This window comes from Mustela putorius, unplaced genomic scaffold, assembly GCF_011764305.1.
Source record: "Mustela putorius furo isolate JIRA1106 unplaced genomic scaffold, ASM1176430v1.1 tig00000275_pilon_pilon_pilon, whole genome shotgun sequence".
NCBI classification, from domain to species: Eukaryota; Metazoa; Chordata; class Mammalia; order Carnivora; family Mustelidae; genus Mustela; species Mustela putorius.
Window position 1 is genome coordinate 5,344,550 of NW_025421341.1, and position 22,577 is coordinate 5,367,126.

The 22,577-nt window shown below is 40.2% G+C and overlaps 1 protein-coding gene across 2 annotated transcripts in view; it reads right to left on the reverse strand.

The window, feature by feature from the left end:
* The window catches only part of SATB2 (SATB homeobox 2), a 189,427-nt gene that overhangs the window by 46,537 nt on the left and 120,313 nt on the right, over window positions 1-22,577 (reverse strand). For both annotated transcript variants that reach the window (XM_004772180.3, XM_004772181.3), the window contains 2 exons: window positions 9,204-9,416; window positions 4,821-4,976 (listed from right to left, as the gene is read on the reverse strand). In XM_004772180.3, the coding sequence (XP_004772237.1) occupies window positions 4,821-4,976; window positions 9,204-9,416 (369 nt within the window). The remainder of the gene's footprint in view (window positions 1-4,820; window positions 4,977-9,203; window positions 9,417-22,577) is intronic.

Below are 22,577 nucleotides of genomic sequence, written 5' to 3' on the forward strand. Positions count from 1 at the left end.
AGCAAAGATGACTCTGGTAACCCTTGACCAAATGCAGGAAACATGTTAACATACACACTGAATGTCATTAAAAACTCCAAAAGCAAAGAGCAATAAAGCAATAAAAGAAACAAACCAGATACTACACCCATGGTTTTTCTTTATGTAAACTTGTGTCTTTCCTTTGTTTTGGCTTTATTTTCAAAGGACCTGCCATGAAGAGCTGCATATTTGAAATCATTCAGCCTGTTAAGCAAATGAGACCATTATAAGGAGAGATTTTATGATAGGGAAAAAAATTCCTAAAATCTAAGTTTGTAATCTGCATCTAAAGCAAAGTAGCCTTCTACTTAGGAACACAATCTATCAAGTCAGTAGAAATATGGAACACTTTTTTTTTTTTTTGATAGAAACTAAGTGATAAGGAAGGAATAAAGGTCGGTACACAGAATCTACTTAATCCTAATGTACATGAACCACAGAACATACTGAACCCCAGTCACGACGGTGAACACAGCTTCTATGGGGAATGGCTTTCAGAATTGTGTCCTGAAGGCCAGAGGCTCATCTTCCCCAGCTGCAGGGGGATCATGATGATGGCTCCCTAACTCCGTGCGGGATTCCAGGGCTAGCTCCTGCAGCTCGTGGGACTAGCAAAGTGTGTGTGGCAGGGAGGGGAAATGCAAGGTCTTTAAATCTTGGTGGGGAGAAGGACATGCTGGTCACCTCATCAGAGAGCTCCCTGGGTCCCTGTTTGTTTCCAGATGACTCCGTCGGCCGCTGGCCTTGTCACCACCAGCATCTGAGAGATCTCACAGCCAGGTCACGCATCTCTCCTTGCAGTGCGGTAGCCTTCCCCTGCTGTCTTCATGCAGAAAGCAACCCCTCCTCACCATCACCAAAAAAAGGGGAAGCAAACCCAGTGCCCCTTTAAAGCTTTAGTTTGTAGGTCTTTTTTTTTTTTTGTAAATGGGGACAAAGGAGGACAGAAATCGAAACAAGCCCCTCCTAGTCCTACCTCATCCATCCTCCCCCAAACACAGTAGGCAAAGGCAGTTACCTCTGCAGAGTGGTGTCTCTGAGTACACGAATAATAAAGATTTACTCTCCCTGAAAACAAAACAAAACAAAACAAAACCAGGACACCGACTTGAGATCATCACCAATATTCTATGGGCTGACGTACTACAGACTATAAAAAGGAGAAGAGGTCAGTATAAGAGGGAAACAGTGAATTTGTTTCTGGGGAGAGGAGCAGGAGGTGTCAAGGGAAAGGAATGTGGTTGGAGATGCTGGCACAGAGCACACGGCCAGCGGGGAGGGCTGCGGCGGGCCACGGAGCTTCCCCTCTCGGGACTGCCACTTCCCAGCTCGTGCGTGATAAGCTGCAGCTGGGAAGGAAGGGGGCGAGCCACCCCGTAGAGCGTCAGAGGAACAGGGAGATGACAGGAGCTCCTGCAGCCACGCAGGCCGTGCTCCGGGGCCCTCGCTCCCTACTGGCCCGTTATAGGTAAGGGTCCTACCGAAGTGGTCAGAAAATGTCCTGTAGGATTTTAAATTATGCCTCCTACTAAGGATCCCTCCTATGAAAGTCTTATATTTCACAAAAAATAATCACTGATTACAGTGTATTCTCTCTCATGAAGACCATCAACAATGTGACCATTTTGAAGAAAGGGGAAAAAAAGATAATCCTCCGAATTCACACATAACACACGCTCATCCTAAATTGAAATGAAGGAAAAGTTAAAGGTGAAAAAAACCTCTATGCACATAGCATACCTTTTCCTGTTCCTGTTTTCTTCCCCTTCCCCTTCTTTGGCTCCTTCTCTTCATGGGAGAGAAAGGCAAGGGCAGACAGACACGTTCGAAGGAACAGGGTGATGGACCGCAACAGAGAACAAAGGAGCTGGAGCTGAGCTGGACAAAGTGGCCTACAAAGGCATCTAGATGTGACCCACACACTAAGGCAACACACACACACTCCAGTAATAAATACATTGTCACCAATGGGACCACAGACAAAACTACCCTAGGTTGTCACCTTCGCAACCCCTTTTCTGAAGCCCTCGTGCCATTGTGTCCCTAGACACTACAGCCCTCAGGGATCATCTTGGCTCACGACCTGCATCGCTCTAAATTCTTCCTTTCCTTTTTCCTTCTAACTCATTCGAAGCTTGCCTAACACACAGTTACCGGTGCTATTCTTAATAGTTGATGATAGCAATTTACACCAAAGGGTGGATAAGTTTTAATGGAGGATTTGTTTTTATTTTAAAAGAAAGGTAAAATGGAAGGGAAGGGGTTGCTGTGCATGTTTGAACTGGGCATTCAAGGTTCCAAACCTACTCCAGGTCACAAGAGTTCCTAATTTAAGGTTCTTCTAATTTCACCGCCAAGAGGAGAGAGAGCCCCCGCTAGTCTTTTGCTTCACTCCCAAGAGCTTCTGATTTCTCCAAAGAAACAGAGAGAGGGAAGAAAGAAAATGTAGGAGAGGAAGAGAGTATCTTTGTACTCCCCATCCTCACAACCCAATAAAGATGGTGTGGCCACTTCCCACCACAGCTTGGAGAAGCTAAGTACTTTGGCCAAAGTTCCACTATTAGTCACACACGGAAACACACACACACACAGAAACACACCTTATGAATATACACCAAATATGTGTGCAAGGTACCAAACTGTACAATTAATTTCATGAAATATGCTCTTTATGAAATAAATGCTGGTATGTACAAAAGGGAGTAAATATCTTATGTTAAGTTGCCTTTGAAGCTATCAGGTAAGTTCACTTTGTTAGGGGGGAACCATTTTTTAAAAATATTAACATCTGATTTGCCAATCTCATTAGCTATCTATCTTACAGTAAGGTTCCCCATTCACAAATGAGAATGAGGTCGCTGTCCCGAGGACAAAAGGTAAAAGCTTAAAGCACCTTTCCCCACTGAGGCTCCCTCTCACCCTTCCTCGTATTCATTCCCAGAACTACATTTTCCTCCGGGTTCCACAAAAGCAGGGCTCCTGAATTCTTCAGGAGGGGTCACAAATTTGGCGAGCCAAGCTCACGGCAACAGGCAGATACAGCTTTCAATCACCACCTGAATTATTCTGGGAGGCTGGAGGCATCACCATTTCCAGACGCCATGGTGCCAAGTCAACAGAAAGATCACAGGCAGTTTGAACGACGCGACGCTCGAGACGATGGGCTTCCGTTTTTCTTCCACGCTGCTTATGAAACAAGGACTGGGCAAAACTTCGATATTTACGTCAAGTCACGACGAAGGGGCAGCTTTGCAAAATCAATTGTGTAGCTTTTATACTCACTGCACATTTACCACATATGTCCTTTATTACACAGTGGAAAACCATTAAATGCACAGTAGTTTTGCCAAGTGGCAGTATGCATTTAACAGCTTTATTCGCTTAACAGCTCCAGCTCTCATTATATTCTGCCATGTGGTACATGGGATTTTATGCATTTAACAGTTTAAGAAGGCTCTATGGTGTTTTCTTTTCATGTATTTCATACTATGGTTGGACATCGTATCTTAGCAAACTGGATTTCAGTGATTTCACTGATGAGGGAGGCGTAAGAATGACCTGGAAAAATTGCTACATTGAAATTAAAAAGGGAAAAAGAGTATTTCAAATCTCTCCAAAATGCCTTGATACTCTACGCCTTCTTCTTTATCAACATCTGAAAAATGACTTAAGTAAGGTTACTGCAAAACTATAGGTAAAAAAAAAAAGGCTAATCCTGAAATAATATAATGTGTGTAAATACAATATTTAGCTATCATTTTTAAAATGATAATTTAATTTGCATTGAAAACCTTCCTGCTTAATAGAAATACAATATTCAGTAACTCCCTTTCTTTTCAGCACACAACAGAAGATCTGTTAAGGAGATGCTGGACCATTTCACCATTTACATATGTGGGATGAAAACATTTGTCATGCAAGGCCACAGAGGAAATCAAGCTCAGAATCAAAGGACTCTCAAAATTATGCTTCAGCTAACTTTTGTTTCCTCCACCCTGCACTGGATAATTATTCATCCTCAGGATAAATAACCAAGCTCCTCACCCTAACCCCTTTTAGGATAGGGTCATAGTTATCCCTTTAAACAAACTGAGACGGATAGTGGATCCCATCAACTGTTGCTGTTTTCAGAAATAAAAAACCTAAGCATCTGCTTACCCTTTTCCCTGGAGTGTTCCATTCCCCACGATCCCAGCACTAAGAAACCGTACTGGATAAGCTTCTGTGTTTTCCTGTTATAAATTTTAGCACTCATTCTGGGACCCTCCCCCCCGCCAGATGTGTTTTCTCCTGGAAAAAACAACTGTATTCTACACATAAAAGAAACACCTGACATGGCAAGGTGTCTCTGGGGCTGGAGAAAAGAGGTTATTATAACAAAGTCAGCAGTTGCCCTGGTGGGAATACGACAGGGGATGAGACAAGATTCCAACTGGATCTCAGGAAGATGTTATTCGGTACACGCTAAGTCTCGCTCATTTATCGAGAGAGAGAGAGAGAGAGAAGGGATATATAGCCATGCTTAGAATTATGAGAGGAAGCAGTCAAGGCTGATGCTTTTTTTTTTTTTTTTTTAAAAAAACTTTAAAAGAAAAAAAAAAATCTGGGTTTTAACTTAGTCTCTATTTTGAACTCCAGTGGGAATAAAAGAAACCGTAGAGCAAAAGGCAGAACATGACAGGTTCCCTAGGGATTATTATTGTTATTATTATTATAGGAACAGATGTATTTTTATTGGTGGGAGGAGGAGAACGGTCTAATTCCAACCCTGGCTTTCGCTCGTTTAAAAAACCACTCACCTGACTTTTATTTGCGGCCACTTTGGCAAACAGGGCTTGAGACACCTTGGCCCTTTTCATCTCCTGTTGGATCTCGTCATAAATGGCGGCTGTGATGTTGACGTTGGCGCCGTCCACCTTAATGGGGAGGTCTGTTGTCGGTGTCGAGGTTTTGGCCTACCAAGAGACCAGGAAAATAATAATTTAAAAAGTGCTGCATTCAGCCCAGCCATCTGTGCAGAAATTATCAAAGGATTTCAGTCAGCTGATGCCAAACTGCGTTAGCTACAAAGGGACACTTCCTGTCCATTATTCTAATCAGGTTAATTGTGATTGGAAATAATTGCAACGCATTCCTATAGCACAGGCAGAGTCCTGTCGACCCTGCTCCTTTCCTCACGGTGTCCCAGACACTGCCCAGGTAGGGAAGGCTACTCTGGGCCCCAAACTGGGAGAGATGACCTAACTGCAAAACACGCACATGCAGAACACACACGCAGTTACATTTCCCTTTCTAGAAATGGCACACCTTGGAGAAAGAGCCAATTCTTCCAGAAAAAATGAGTAAATGGGTAGAGGTCTCTAAATAATAAATTATTACTCAATTTAATGCACTCCCCTGAGTCTCTCTCATTCTTTATTAAAGCTTTACATATGTCATTCGAGTATGTATGGCTGCCCGTCATTATCATCATTATGCTACCCAGACAGTCACCTAATTTCACCTAGGAAATCAGTGGAAATGAAACAAAATTTCATTTCATAAAACTAGGCTTCAGAATGCCTTTGATGTGCCGTTTTCATTTCCTTAAACTCATATTGTGGTTTTATGTATTCTGCCGTGCTCGTTTTAATTGAATGATTTCCCATCAGCTTCGGAGACAAATGAAGGACAATACAGAAGGTGTCTGTACTTCTTGGGGTTAAGATCAACCTAAAACATTTGCGTCTCCATGATCCAGAAGACCGTCAGGAGCATTTACTCTGGTGTGTAACAAGAGGGGGCTGGGAAGCCCTCTCAGAACCCCTGACCGCAGGACTGCAAGAAAAGTCACCCCTGAGTTTTGGTTCCTGAGCACACCTGGCTGATTGGAACTAAACTGCGTATTTTTCTGTCTCCACTTACCCTAGAATCCCAAACCAATCGTTACTTTCCCTCTATGGATGCCCTGAGCTATTCTTCTACTGAATAAGCAGCACAAAGATTTCGAGAAAGACACAGCACGCAGTCTGGACACTGTAGGATATGCTCTGTATCATCTTGAGGCTGGCCTGCATGTCCCCAGGTTTCTGTGAAGGCTTTCATTCCTAACGGTGCTCACTGACTTTTGCATTCTCCTCTCTCCCTGCCTCTGACTATTTTCTAATTACCACAAAGTAATAATAACTACAATGTATGCGGTACTTTTCATTGGCTGGGTCACTCCAGAAAGTATTTTACTTTTGTTATTTCATTTAATTCTTTGAGGACCCCGGTAAGCTGGACTTTATTATTTTTATTTTACTGAGGAAGACAACTGAAAAGAAAAGAGGATACTTCACTTGCTGGAGGGACACGCAGCACCAAGTGAAGGAACTGGGATCTGAACGCAAGTATCTCGGGCTCCAGACCACAGGCTCAGGACACTGTGCTGGCCCACCTCCAAAATCTCCAGTGGTTTAGGCTGGGGGCTGTTTTAACATCTTCTTGCCTTCTAGTTTGGGGTCTTACCATAATAATCCAATTTTCTTTTTTTTTTTTTTTAAAGAAATTCCTTCTTCTGCTCAAAATTTCTAGTTAATCCACAGTTCTTTTCCTGTTAAATGCATATTTTAGCATATCAATCCTGCCTTTCTGAACTGAAATTTCTTCATTAGCCTCACTGGTTATCTCATCTTACTTGACTGGTCAAATTGTCTCTAGAAGCCTCAGGGTTAAAACAAAACCCCTCAAGGCACTATAATATCCGGCTAGGAGTTCATGCCTTGCAATCAAAATTACCAGGGTTCAAATCCCAGCTCTACCACTCAGTCATGCAACTTTACACAAATTATTTAACCCATCAAAACCTCAGTTTTCTCATCTGTAAAATGGGAATAACAACACAAAATAGTGAGGACTGAATTCATGCAAAACGCTCACAGCACCAGATAATTCAGCAAGTGCTCAATAAATGTTCACTCTTATCTTTATATTGTTTTATCATTAAGTACCTGAAGAAATACTGGCTAACTCAAAGATTATAAGAAGGCACTCTTAAGGTTTAATTTAACATTCTAAATTTCTTCCATTTGTTTTAAATCAATAATAAAGTGTTGATGGGGTCTGGGAAATATTCTCCATCAACCCACGTAGGCTGCCTGGGTGTTCTAGAATGCTGCCTCCGACTAAAGGCTTCATCAGTGGATGCTCCTCTAACATCTGTTCTCACAACGAAAGCTTTACTAAGCATCTTTACTACTGAGATATGTATGTAAAGAAGTTGGAGAAAGTAGGTAATCAGAAAATGTTTTAAAAGACTTTAATAACTTCCTTTTCTCGATGTTTAAGAGAAAAAGAAGAAAGTTCCAGAGAATATACCAATGCCAGTGCCATGACTGCATTCTAAAAAATATTTTGAGAAAAAAGATTTTATATGTATTCTCAGAAATCTCAAAACTGTGAAATTAAATGATCAATTTCCCTGTTATTCTTGTCCGTAAAGGGCACTTCTACCTAGGAATTTTCTAGATGAGATTTTTCTGCTCTTCAATAAAGCAAAATATTGACCCTGATTGTTTTCCCTGGTAAAATGGTCTGACCCTGAAATCTATCAGGTCTTTGGAAAGACGTCTAAGAAATAATCTCACTAGAAAAATACTACAAAGAATAAACTACCCAGACTTGAGTTATTTTTTAACAAGTAAAAGTGACTTTCTGAGTTAGTTAAATGGCCATGAAGCATGGCTGGACTCTCTATCATGATTTATTGGGCTTCAAAAGTGGCAAAATTATTGGTGAATTTAAAAGAAGTAAATATTAGTGCAAATTAACAACTCGTCCAACTCAATAGCTCAATATGTACACCCCAAGATTTAAAAAAAATAAATAAAAAGAAATAAGCTTGGTTACATTCATCCAAAGTAAGCAGTCAAGAGACTTATTTTTGATTTAACAGTAACTAAAACCCATAATTCACCAAAGACTAAAGTGTAAGTATCACAATTTGGCACTGCATGATAGAAAATGATCTTCAATTAAAAATCTATTGCAGAGCGGAAAAAAAATTATGATGTGTGAAAAAAATGGATATACTTGAAAAAGCTCAAATATTTCTACTAGAATAAAATTCTGTTTCTATGTTGAATCAGTTCCTTGGAACCTACTAGAAAATACTCATAACACCAAAATCATAGTGTCTATGCAAAAAAGCAAAACAAAACAAAAAACAAAACAAACCAAAAAGCCAAACCCAGACAAACCTTTGGTTTCAAACTACCCATTTTTTTCTGATTTGTATAAATGTGTACCTGTTAAATATTGGTTTTGAGATAGAACTTGCAGCTATCCTAGCAACAGTGAATGAGATGGCTTTATCATAAATCCATTGACCAGTAAAAGTCTGGGGGAAATAGAAAGCAGGTTACAAATGAATGGGCTCCCATGTGAACTGGAAAGACTGCTTGGCTGACTGGAGACCTTGACCCCTTAATAAAATTAGGATCCCTGAAGCACACAGCATCTCTAGATGCACGCATTTGTAGGAAGACCAGATCAGAAGGCTTATAAAGTGTGCAAAAAGGAGGGAAGGAGAGCTGAGTCACTGAGTTCCGCCGGGAGGATCAGCCTAGGAAGGAAAACCATGAAGGCCTACCTTCCACTGCTGTGTTCGGCACTCACTGAAGGATCCCCCAAACACTCTGATCTAGCCACTGCGTACGCAGGCTTACACCACACACAGAGTTCTCCCCCATTCTGTCTTTCTTCAGATTGCATAAAGAGGAGTTTGGACTACTCTACTTGTCCCCTGTCCCCAACCCTAACCAACATCACCCAACCCCCGCTGCCCTCCCCCACCCCCACTCAGTATCCAAATAAATATACAGTTTAAGGAAAAGCAGTGTTCTTGCTATGCAAACTCAGCCTCAACTCGAATCCCCTGGCCCCATCTTAGATAACTAAGCAGCCGTGTGGAAACATTTTGGAGCCGACCCTTCCACCCGTGCTTGTCCCTTCTATGGGGAAGAATGGTGTTTTTCTAAAGGGACAGGAACACCACAGGACACAGGAAAGGATAAACCCTATGACATGACCTGGAACAACATGATCAGTGAGTCAAGAAATCCTCAAGTTAAGTCTCTCGGTTTTTGAGAGCAACCCCGTATCAGTGAAGGCAACATGTTTCCAAGGCCCAGAGGGAAAAGTCAGCGGAGCAAATATCTCACCTGAGGGGTTCGGGAGGAGCTGGGACTGCTAGAGGCTGACGAGACCATGCTCACATTGGGGTTCATGCTCCGCTCTCTCTCGTCCTGGTATATGCGATCCCGCTCCACTTCCGGCAGATTGAGGAAATTCTGCATGGCCCTCAAGTTTACTAAGAGAGACTGAGAGGCTGTCCGAGGGTCTTCTTCCTTACGCAAAATCTCAGACAACAATCCCTGATTACATGGAAGACAAAAAAACAAGAGAACAGGCCAAGTCATATCTGCAGGTGTGTGCGCGGTTGCCGGCGCCTGCCCCCCGCCCCCTTTATTTGTTCGGTGTAACCAGCTGGCGGTGATGTCAAGAACCTCGGTCTCATTGCCGAGGGTTCTCCAGCAGGGAGATTTTGTGGGAATGTGCTTGCCTTCCAGGGCTGTGCCTTATTCTGGACTGTTCTATTCTGACACTTTATCATCGCTGTAATAATCGTCAGCACACGGAGATGCTAGCTAGCAAGGTAGGCGCTCGGGAGGCTTGTGGGGCTGCAGCTACCACCAGGTGCCTCCTACAAGTATTTCAGGAACTGTTAGAACTCTCTCTGCTTGAAACTGGGAACACTTGGCAGTCCTGCTCGGCTTTACAAATCTGCCAAGTTTGGTAAATTTAGTTCCGACATTTAAACAGCATGGGAGATTTACATCGACTTAAAAAAAAAAAAAAAAAAGTTTGGCTGAATTTCTGTGTGACCGGCCACTGTTTTCAATATAGACTCGTGTCTGCATGGCAAAAAAAAAAAAAAAAAAAAAAAAAAGACACAAAGCAAATGGCCATTACTTGTGGTAACCCTCTGAAAGCTTCCCAAACCACACATGCAATCGGTACCCTTGTAGATGTACCTGGTGGCACCCAAACCTTTTTTCCCCCCAGGAGGGGGAACAGCTGATCCCACCATTAAGGCCATGGAAATACAGTCACATCTGGTGAGGGATCAGAGCACACATCAGAGAATGCCACGTATAAGCCAAGATAATTTCTGAATCTGTGACTCATCCATATAGAAAGCTTTAAATAGATATCTCCTGTGTTCATGTGCTCTGATGGCAGGGAACTCGCAAAGAAAAGGAAAACGCTGACGCATCTGGAGAAAAGTAGTATGCACTCAAGAAAATGGCTGGAACACAGAAGTCATTCGGGCAAAAGCTAAAACACGTCCATTCTGCACTCGTGTTAGATGATCACCCAGAGACGTCCCTTTACACTTCCAACTCAGTCCATCTCTTCTGGGAGGAGCATGAGACCAGAGTCTAGGATTATCCTTCCAGGAAGAGCTAAAACGTTCACCTCTGTATCTTGGAACACATGGGGCAACTCCAAATTGTGAAAAGTAGATGCTAAAGACAGTTCCACCGAGGGGAATGTTCATGCAAAGAAAACACTATCAGGTTTGTAAAATATGGCTGCAATATAAAAAGGTGTTGGAAGCAAGAAGAATATACAAGTTCTGGTTGGGCAGAAATCTTCAGGATAAGAGGGACAATTTTTTAAAATAAGTAATGCATTATAATGTAGTAAAGCAAATGTCACTAGAATGTGCATCACACAACGATCAGCACTCCAAGGAGGTAACCAACACTCAAAATACCATGTAAGACAATTTAGAAGGAATCGGCAAGCGGTTCGCCACATGATAGTTCTGCAACATGGGTGTTACGTTGCTTTGATTAGAGAAGTCTTTGCAAATAAGAATAAAATACGCCATACAACGAAGCTAGCAGGTATGTTCATAAGCTGTGTCTGTGGGCACGCATGCCCAAAGAAAGGAAAAGGTAGGACATATATGTGAATATACCGTTATCGGTAAAATGATTGTAAGAAAATCCAGATTTCTTATCATGCTTTAAGAAGCAAGAGACATCTGTCTTCCAGAAAATGTTATACAATCGAGGAATGGATTCTTTTTTTGATATTAAAAGTCAGTTCGGCCTTAAGTTATCCTACTTTCCACTTGCATTAAGCAACTTGAAATATTAATTATGAATTTGTCCTAAGATAAAAAAAATCTCCCAATTAATATGTAGAAGGGCAAGAGGGAAGTGGACTTAAAATCAATACCAATAAGACACTGAGACGGATGTTTTCGGAGCTTTCTTTAGTAATGAACTCTGCACAAACAGGATGAGTTGGTCCTTGGTCCCTCCTCCTCCTCCTGTCCCTTTCTCTCTCTCTAGCATAAGCAACTTGAGCATTTTAATAAATCTCAGGCTATGAAATTTGGAGGAATTTTAGGGTCTGCCTAGATATATTCTTTATGCTTGTTTGACAATTATAGTTATGGTATCTCAAGGGCAAAATTTGTAAAAGTATTCTTCTGTGAAATTATTTTTGCAAGGGGAAGGAGAGATCTTAACATACAAAGTGGTGAAATAACAAAACTATTATTATTGTTATTAACTGTTATAACTTATCATTATTGTTCAAAATAGCAAGTTTCTTCATGCCTAATCAATAAACAAATTATTCTGAGGTCTTTTACTCGTTTCTTGTTTGGCTTGGTTGACTTTATTTTTCCCTCACACAGAAATTGTGGAGTTCCTTCCCTTAATTTTTTTTTTTACACGTTGGACAACCTTACAGGGAAATAAATCCATCTCTAAGAAAAATCAAGACAAAGCATCCTTGTAAATGATTTTGCTCATCAGCATCATTTCCGAAGTGAATGAGACACAATGTTTGTATTTTGAAGGCCTGGGGGAATATACTATTGCCTCTGTTTCATTTGCCTAATTGAAGATAAAGTCTCAAACCAACAAGGTGGCCAGTGCTGCCTCCATGGACTGCCCCAGAGAAGGAGAACACTGTTCTAAATTATTTACTTAAAGTCTCATCTGTGTAGCCCTGGTCCCAAAGCAGATTTTTTTTTACCTCAGACATTTTCAATAACAAGTGGCTCACTGGTGAGCACAAAAAGAGTTTTAGTTGTTTTGTTGAGTCTTTTTCATTTTGGTTATTTATATGTTCTTCACTCCTTCAACTGGAATTTTTAAAAATATAGTCCAAGTTCCACGGGCTCATGAATGTAGAGTGAGTTTATTTAGTAAGCTGAAAATCGTCACGGGGGGCAAAAAAGAATCAGAAGAAAATCTGTGGCATAATTTATAGCGCAAACCACCTTATCTAATTATCAGGGTAAGTAAATGTTTATCATATTGAAACTGTCTTGAATTGAACATGAATTAATAATGTATCTCACATAAATATTCCTAAAGCCCTTGCCACTATGTTGTCTGGCATTTTAATGACCAACCGGCCAGGCAGGAGGTGTCACTTGAACATTCCCATTCCCAGCCCGAGAATCAGAGAATGCGACATGGCACCTGGGCGCTGGGAAAAAAAGGATGTACCTTGATGAACAGAAAGGTCATGAATATTGAGAATGTGAAAATTGAGGGAAATTAATAAATTAACCAGGATATTGCTTATTACATTTTCATATCAGTAATCATATTAAAACATATTGCAAGTCTTGAGTAAAGTGGTCATTAAGAATTTTCCTCATTGTAGGCAATGGAGCCTTCTCGAGGGAAAAATTATAACAATTCCCAGCACGGTGTTAGCTGAGGTTATGTAAGACCAGGAAACATGTTGACTGCAAAGGAGTAGAGGGAGCATCTGCACAGGGAAGAAAGACACCTTGCACAATAGCTGGTGGGTTACAAGCCACTGAAAAAAGAAGCAAGTCAGGCAAAAAGAACCTCAAACTGGCCTTCTCCTTCGCCTTTTAATGGGGGATTTTGTAAGTTTTATATTATTTCCAGTACCCACAAAGAATATATGACATTGGCAGAAAATTCAATAAAAACAAAATAATTAAAAGCACAAGAGATAATATAATGCCATCTAGCTCGGGGGCTAATATAGGCTATCTCCACTGCACAAACAAAACAAAGAATTAGGGCACATTTTTAAAATGAAAAATTGATGTACTTATTACTTCTAGTATTTTTTTTTTTTTTTTAAGAGACACAGAAGGAGGCAGAGCGAGAAGCAGGCTCCAGATGGAGCCGGGAGCCCGAGGTAGCACTCGATCCCAGGACCCTGGGATCATGACTTGAGCTAAAGGAAGATGCTTAATTAACTGAGCCACCCAGGCGCCCTCTAGTATTTTAAATAATATTTATTTGCAACAATCTAAATGACCTCATAGTTTCTGAGTCTGCAATTTCTGTTGATGAGCTTTTTTGTTTATGGTATTATGATTTCCATATTTCCTCAACATTTTATATAGTTTGCCCCAGATTATTAGTGTGTAAAATCCATGCTGATATTGAGAAATGCTTGGGAAACATTACCACGACTGGCTCTATAAAGTTTAGTTCTAAGTTTCTGCACTAGTCCTTGAGGCCTTATCTGAAACAGGTGAGAAATTGCTTATGATGGGCCCTTAATTCTTTTTTTTTTTTTTAAGATTTTATTTATTTGACAGAGAGAGATCACAAGTAGGCAGAGAGGCAGGCAAAGAGAGAGCGGGAAGCAGGCTCCCTGCTGAGCAGAGAGCCCGATGTGGGACTCGATCCCAGGACCCTGGGACCATGACCTGAGCCAAAGGCAGAGGCTTTAACCCACTGAGCCACCCACGCGCCCCGGGCCCTTAATTCTTTAATGGAGCAGAAGAGAACCAGAACCTGGACTGGGTTCTAGGAATACTGAGCACAAGCCTCTCAGGCCTTCCCAAGACTGGCAGGAACAGTTGAGGTCATGACTGCCTAGATTTTAACAAGACACTCATTCTTCACATCTCCCAGACTCCTGGTAATTTTGTAGGCTCTATCTCCCAATGATTATCTAGGGAACCCCCAAACTCTAGGTACCTTTTACCAAAAAATGACAGACCAGTCTATTAATTCATTTCTTATTTATGATTTGGTATGAACCTCAGAAAGGGATGAGGATATTAGAAAGTCACAGATTCCACTGCCAAGGAATTCACTGTATGTTGGTTTATAGAAACACAACGTAGAAGTTGACATGTGTCATAAATTCCAGAGAGAATGAGTGCCGGCTCCGTTCACAAGAGAGTAGAAGTACTGCCAAGTGCAGGACTCGGGGAAAACATTCGGAAGAAGTGGAACTTAACCCGGCTGGAATCTGAAATACACATAGAACATGGATATAGCGGAGATAATGAGGAGACGAGGCCAAGGCGGAGAAGCAAGGGAGAGACAGGCCTGTGTTGAAACACAGAAAGAGCATGACTGGTCCAGAATGCCAAGAGATGTTTCTGTTTCTTTAAAAGCTTTAAAAAAAAAAAGTACAAAAAACTGATAGACCAGTAGAAGATATTTTGAAGTGAAAATACTAGAGTCCACATTAATATAATTCTGAACTACTGGAGTATACGCAAAATAACCAGCAAACATTACCCCCAAAATGAAGTGATATTAGATAATCTGTTCAGCCTTTTTGTCACCTGCAACAAATTAGGCTTTCAATATGCAAAACATCTTCCTTCCAGAAAAACAAATGATCATGATTCCATTTAATTGTAATTTAATGAGGCATAATTTATTTTTTAAAGTGATATACACCAGGTGTGTACTGAGGAAACTGGCCCAGCAAACCCCAGAGCTCCCCCTTGGAAAAAGCCTCAAGCTAGCTGGAGACTGTTTTCATTTCTGTAAATTACATTTCTGTTTGTGGCAGTTGAAGAGGGAGGTCTAAAGGGTAACTTGCAATGTCCACATATTTATGGTAACATATACCTTTAAAGTAACTCAACGAAAGAATACTCGTTTATCATATAAGCAAACAGTTCGAGAAAGCATTGAGTTCCAATCTGAACAAAGATCAATTTTAGAGAACATAAACTCCATCTCCTAATAATTTATCTTAATTATTTATTGTTAGATGTATTAACAAAGTATAAAAGCAATTTAAGGATCTTCAGAAATCAACTTACAACTTTTCAAGGATGTATGAGGTGAAACATATGTATCACGTGGTAGTGAGTCAGAAAATATAATTAGTTCATATGTCTATACTGCTTTAAACAAATGATGTCGTAACCAATAAGCAGGTTGAAAGATACACATATCCCATTCCCTGCCCATTTCACAGATTAAAATAGAGAGAGTGGAAGGTGGAAGGGGCCTTGTCACTCATCTCGACCAATGCTTCATCCTGTCCTGAGCATGATCTGTCTTCATGCACTTCCCTTGGATTACAAAACAAACAAGCAAACAAACAAACAAACAAAAACCCTAATAGCTTCCACAGACACTCTTCCCGTCTTACTCATCATGTCTCCACTCTTCACGTTTACATGCTTTTTGTTAGCCTTACTTTTCACACACAGTTCTGAAATGTCTGGTTCCAGCTGATGGGAGAGCCAAAAACTGGTATTCTTTTGTGAAAATCAAATAATAACCAAATTCTGAGCCTGATCATACAAAGTGAGCTCTTTCTTACACCTTGGTGGTTAATGCGCAGTTATCGAAGCTATAAAATCAGCTGCATGGCTGTAGAAAGTATTGACATCTTACCATCTGAAAGCTGACCTAACAAAATTGGTCCTTTCCTAATCTCCAATCTCATTTCCTTCTAGACGCTCCTGAGAGGCATTTCCCCCCTACCCCTGCTCACGAATATAAACAGGTTTCCCTGGGTTCCATATTCATAATCTACAACCCCACTATGAAGCTAAATGCTGAAATTCATTTGTGTAATGCTGAAAATACTCACCCCCCCCTTCACCCCCCAGAGTACTGCTTAGCCATGAAGCCAGAGTACTTAGGCTGATTTGAATAAAAGGTATATAGGGCACAACAATGACAATTTGATTTTTATTATTAAAAATGATGTGTTAAATCCTTAAAGAAAATGTCGTTATTGCATTAGTTTAATAAAACCTCTCCTTATTACAATATCTCTTTATTAGGAAAGACAGCCTATGCATGTCACATTTTTGTAGGATGGGGGTGGATAGAATTGAGCATCTAAAGGGAATTAATGTACTCCGCAAATATAAATGCTATATACAAAAGTAACATTTGCAGACAAATGTTGTTGCTGTAGAAATGTGTACTGTAATGCACTAAAATGTATATATATGTATTTCTACTGCAGTTGGCAATAGTTTCTCCCTCCTTTGAACTGAGATGGCAGTAGTTCTACCTCCTATTTATGGCACTGTTAACCATCTTTCACATTGTGCTACTATAAATCCTCTTCTCCCCATCATACAGTAAATTCCTTGGGAGCAGAATCTGTACACTTTGTGCTTAGTTGGGAACATACACGAACACAGGGCTCTAAGAATGCACCAAATGCATTTTTTTTCCATTTTTCTGAACAGCCAGCAACAGACCCTGGTGGACCACATATTGCACTCGAGATCTTTTCATTCCATCGCCTCTAAACACAAAGATAATGGAAACTGAAATTTTGGGCCACGCAGACTCCACTTTAGAACAAATACTTCATGTACTCTAAATCTGCAATTTACTGAATGAAACACTTCCCTCCAAGACACCTTTCTTCCTGACATACGTAGTAAAACTTCACTTGTGCCCCCCGACACATCAGAATGCAGTAAGCACGTGACGAATGGGTACAGCAAAACCATTCGCAAAACCAAAACTGTCTGGCTCTCTTAACCGCAACCCCCTTGTCCAAGCCACTCTTGAGCACATACAAAGGAGGAACTTAGCCAAAAAGAGACTTCTGGCAACTTTCTTATTTTTACCTACCTACTCAATGCCAAGATAGATGCAATGAGATAAATGTCTCCCCTCCCCTTCTTGTCTTTAGAAAATCTTGGGTACCAGAATGGGGGGCTCTGCGCAATCTAAATCAAAATTTTTTAAACACACTAGTACCCAAGAAGCAAAAGCCAAGAGAGAAATGAACAGGTTTCCTTTGAAAATATTTACCAGCGGTGTCCTCAGCTCTGGGCACATACGTGGTTTCTACTAACACCTCAAGCACCTGGCACATGACTATTGCATTCACAAAGTTCTGAGCCCTGGTTATTTCTAGTTTCTATGTGTATTGTGTGAAACAACTGTTGGCGAACTGCCCACAAAATTTACTAGCTTTGGCTACTTTGTCAAAACATTGGCAAAAATAGTGCTTTCCAAAAACAAAACAAAACAAACCAAAAACATACATTCAGTGAATATTTATATCTCAAATGTATCAAATGCATTCAGATATAAAAAGCAAAGCAGTCTGTTAATATATGAGTGGTCTCTGTCCTTCAAACAGTTGAAAAACACCTTTTCCCCTAATGAAATATTTCTGCATTAACTCCAATCACCTGCAAGGTCAAAAACATCTTTTCTCATGCAGCACAGGCAACATGTCCCAGTACTTATTACACCACGGTGGGATTACTGGTTTGAAAGCTTGTTTACCCCTCGTACCTCCTTGAAGAGGGGACTGTGTCTTTCATCTTCTGCCTTATGATAACAGAAATAATTAAGACTAAAGTGGTTGTGAATGTGAGTTCTGAGGTCAAAATTGCTGAGCTCAAAACCGGGCTTCAACTGGATAAGGATTATTTAATCTCCTGTGGCACAGTTTCCTCACCGGTAAAACTGATAGAGTAATCGTACTTCCCACATAGGATTCCCTAGAGCTTGCCACTGTACCTGATACACGTGTTCAATAAATGAGAGCCTCCATTATAATGCCTACCACAGTCTCTGAATGCTTAACAAATATTTGTTAAATGAATGAATTAATAAATACAGAACTAATACCAAAATACAATTCTTATCCTGAATTTGCGACTTCAAGTTTTCAAGGCCCTCCACTTACATTTCACTGAAACCTTCCCATAAAGAAGGCAGAAAATGTAAAGAATACATTTCAGAAAGGAGAATATTTAAAATTATTTGGGACTGAAGATAATGTAAAGAAAAATTTAATTGATTATATAAAGTGGAAGGACCACATGGATATCCAGCATGTCACTAAACCAAGATATTCATTTTATACTTCAGGAAAGTAAAACAACTTTTCTTCTTTAAGTAACTCTGTAGTCATTTAAAGAAAAGCCTTCATTTGCATTTTTGTTTAAATAAGGGTCACAATTATCAGTGGATGATAGAATTATTTCAATACATCATAACTATTTTTATAATGAAATGCAGTTAAATAGATTGGAAATTACCAGAGTACTTCACACATGATACAAGTATTATTTGATGAAGGCTTTTTTTTTTCCCTTCAAGAAGACTTTGCCTTGGAAACATATAGATAAATAAACAGTGGAAATGAAATGGAGCTCAAGATAGACACACATACATATGAGCACATGTGTGAGTGTCTGTACCAGCTCGTGATGTACAAAGTACTTCTCACTGGGTACTGCAGTCAGAGAAGTCTGACAGTAAATGCTGTAGTCTACAATGATAATTTTAGGTACAAATCTTATAGACAGAATGTAAACAACCTTGTAATTTCCAAGTGACTTCAAATTGATTCAGTTATATTTTTCTCACAGCATTTCTGGCCTTTAAATTTAATTTGCTTTATTTGAACAAACATGCACTTAACCCCAGGCCAAATGGTCATCATTTCAATCAATGACCATGAAAGGAACACTCCTTGTACGTTTTTTTATTACTTTAAATAAACAATAGTGAAAAAGTATATAAATAATGGGATGTAAAGCTAGTGGTCCTTGTATTTCTTCTAGAAAAATTCTACTTTAATTGCAAACATCACCTAGGACCGAAGGAGACTAGTTAAACACTAAAATAGGCCTTTATACTTAAAATACAGGTCTATATTGAGATACACTCACTGGAGATAAAAGAAAGTCCTTATTGAAAAGAGAGATTCCACATCTGTATGAAATGAGTTGATCACTCCTTGTTAGAAAATACTGACAAAAACTTATAAAACCATCCCCGGAAGGCAGCCTTTTTTTTTTTTTTTTAAGCTAACATGGAGAAACTGGAGTTTTTCTATAATTATTTCAGTAACTAATTTTTAAGAACTTTGCACACTGGTCAGGGATAGGACTAGACAGAACATCGTACTATCATCTTTGTTTCCTGACTCTTTGGTGCCACTTTTGTGAAGGGGGGAGTGTCTTTATATATTCTTTTACACAAAACTCTCCTTCCAAGTAGATTTAGGAACAAGGAGAGGGTTACAGATGTTCGACAGTTGCTGAGTCAATCTCCTCTCTACCCAGAACACGAAGCCAGTATCTCCTCCATCCTTCTCCATTGGAATTGTCCAAAAGGTGCTAATTAATGATAGCTCTTATATGTACAACAGGAACTACTGTGAGACCACTAGCTAGGGGCCATCCTTAAGCCATCTAAGAACTCTGAGACACTGCTATCCTGAGAGATATTAATATTATTCCAATCTTTAAATCTTCGAATTCCCGCCAGTGGCTCTGAAATGAAAGAGCGCCTATTTTATGAAGCAAGCGGGCCATCGTTTCCTACTTTATTAATTCAATGTTGAAATCAAAAGAGGTTGTATTATTTGCTTCAAAACCCAATAACATGTTCATGCCTGATCTGCGGCATTTCATATTTAAAGGCCATCTTTCAGTGGATGGACTTCCTTTTTCTCACAGGTTTCCTTGTCATTTTATAACCAGCTCACTGGACCATGGAGTCAAGACCCCTGGGTTTACATTGTGTTCTATTCCTGGATGACTGGCTCAGCGCCCGTATCTCTACTGCATAGTAAGAAATAATGATGGCTGGGACGAGAGGTTGGCCGAGAAATAATTCTGAATATCTTGAAGGTCAAGTTTTCTACAAACATAAACTGTACGTGTAATTAAATCAAGCCTATCTTTGGCCAACAATATGTATAAATCAAACACAAGACTTTCTTCACCCCCAAATTGACTGGTAATGCACTTAAGTTTAGATTTCCAAATATTTTGGTTGCTAAAATGTTCACGCTGTTGCTACATATCTCTTCCTAACTGTGCCACTTCAAAATATAGTGCTTAGCAAGTCCTTAGACACTTTTGACCTTAATAATATAGGCATGCATATATTATAAACATGGTGCCAATAAAGCCTAAAAGCAAAATCCATGTCATTTCACACAGACATGTACATTTCTAGCCATTGACCTCACTGCCAACTTTCCTGATACAATATTCAATCTAATTTTCCAATCTGTTCAAAACATTCTCCAGTTGCTGAGTCACTTCATAAAATTGTATTTATGACCCTGGCCTTAAAGTTTCTTCAGATGATGTGGCTTTGATGAGTAAACAGCAGATTCTTTACAAAGTCTCATAAAAAATAAAAAATAGTCCCATAAGGACAGGTCAACCAAATGATTTCCCAAAGGATTTTTAAAATCCTTTTCTCTATGAGATAAGACCACGATGAGGAATTATCTCAAGCAAGGTGTCTGACAAAAGCTTGCAAACTGTGTAACTTGGTGACTTTTGCATCAAACTGAAGAAGGAGCAAGATACCAAATTAGGGGCCTACAGTTACAGAATAGCACATTGTGTGAAACACATCTGTGCTTCTGCTGAAACCATGTTTCTAAGAATTGGCTCAGGAGAACTACCTGAAACAGAAAATGGACCTGAACTTTCTGAGTTATGATGTAATCTGCCAGAGGAAAAAGAAAAATAACTCTACGCTATGAATAATGAATGTGGCAAAAGTCTGATTTTCAAACTGTAGAAAGTTCTTACTGCTGATTCCTTGTGTAAGGGGATTTCCTGACCTCTACTGTCAAGGAAAGGAGATAGTAACACAGAGATGGGACGTGTCACACCTAATTTCCCTTTTCTGACATTCTAATGCTCCCATTCATGTGGGGCAGGGCATCCGTTCCAATGGATTTAGCCTCGTTTGGATCAAAGCTTCCTCTACTTCATTTAACAGATTTACTCAGATGGAAGGTCTCGAAGGAGAAACTATGTTAGTAAATGGGGGATTTCTGAGCATGTGAATATGTAGGTCATTGGATTTTTAAATAAATTAGAGAATAGTTAATCTATTAAGGAAGAATCAGTGTACATATTTTATGAAACCATCCTTGTTATAGGTCAGTGGGCATCCCACAACCATTCCTTGCTAATAGTAAGTCTTTTAAAATACGGTCATAAACCTTTTCATAGTGTCACAAGCCTCTGATTACTTTTTTTTTTTAAGTCCACAAAATGCCACAGGGCAAAACAACATTCAAAGTTAGGATTCATAATCAAACTGTCAAAAAGCACAAATGGAAACACAGTGAATAGGCAAGCAACATATTTAATGTCCATAAGCCTAGTAAGTGAGAGTAGGCCAACTCTAAATTAAGGAAATAAGCAAGAGAAAATGAATCACAAAAGAAAGGAAGGTAAAAATCTTTAAAAAAAAAAAAAAAAGGAAGGAAGGAGAGAGGGAGGGAGAAAGAGAAGAAAGGGGAAAAGAAAAAAGAAACTAGATAGAGTACGGGTCCTATTATTTCTAGAAATTATTAGTGCTACAAACACCATCTGCATCACTGACAGAGCACTGGAGACAGGAAGGGCAAGGGAGCAAAGCTACTCAGAAACTCACATGCATCACGTAATTCAGACTCAGACTCAGGAAGGGTAGTTTTAGTTTAAGTTTGGAAGACCTCACAGGGCTTCAAATCCAGTGTCTGTTTCAGGCTCATTCCCTCTTTGTCTCTTTCTTTTTTTCTCCCTCACATTCACTATCTGTAAGTAAATCTAGACAATATCAGTATCAGTCCACTGAATTATGTTTAAAGTAAGAATAGTGACAATATTTTCAAGAGAAAGTAGGCCAGTAAAACATCTATACTGTTCCCACAGTGCCGTCTGACTTTAGACTTGGAAGGTAGGAGGCATAGTATTGAAGGTCAGTTTCATTCAACCTACTACCCCACGATAGGCCCCAAAGCCGATTTAGACCCGCAGTGGCCTGATCCACGATCTGGGATAAGAAGCACATCCTGAGGGAGATTCCCGTGCAAGGGATCTATTAAGGAAGTGTTTCGGAGGGAAACTGATGAGGGCATGGGAGAGGCAGGGAAGGAGGAAGAGCAGGCAGTCCCCGCCTCGGCCTCTCGCAGACAGCTCTGGAAGAGAAGCCACACTTCCGGGCTGTCCCTACTGCTGCCTGTCCCCAGGCAGGGGAGCTGGACGTTCATCCTCCTGCACCTGTCAGACACTGGGTAAGTATTTCCAGCTGTCTGCCAGTGTGAGGAAAGCAAAATCCAGTAGCCTGAGGAAAGTCCTTTGAATGAATGAAAAGCTGAGTAGCAGTTGCTAGCTTCCAGGAGTAAAAGAACGGGGACAGAAGGTAGGAATTAGAAAGCCAAAAAGAGAGCAGGCATGTCATCTGCCTCAGCCTCCTCAGGTGTACTGACCACACCACCTCACTCTGTGACCACACGTA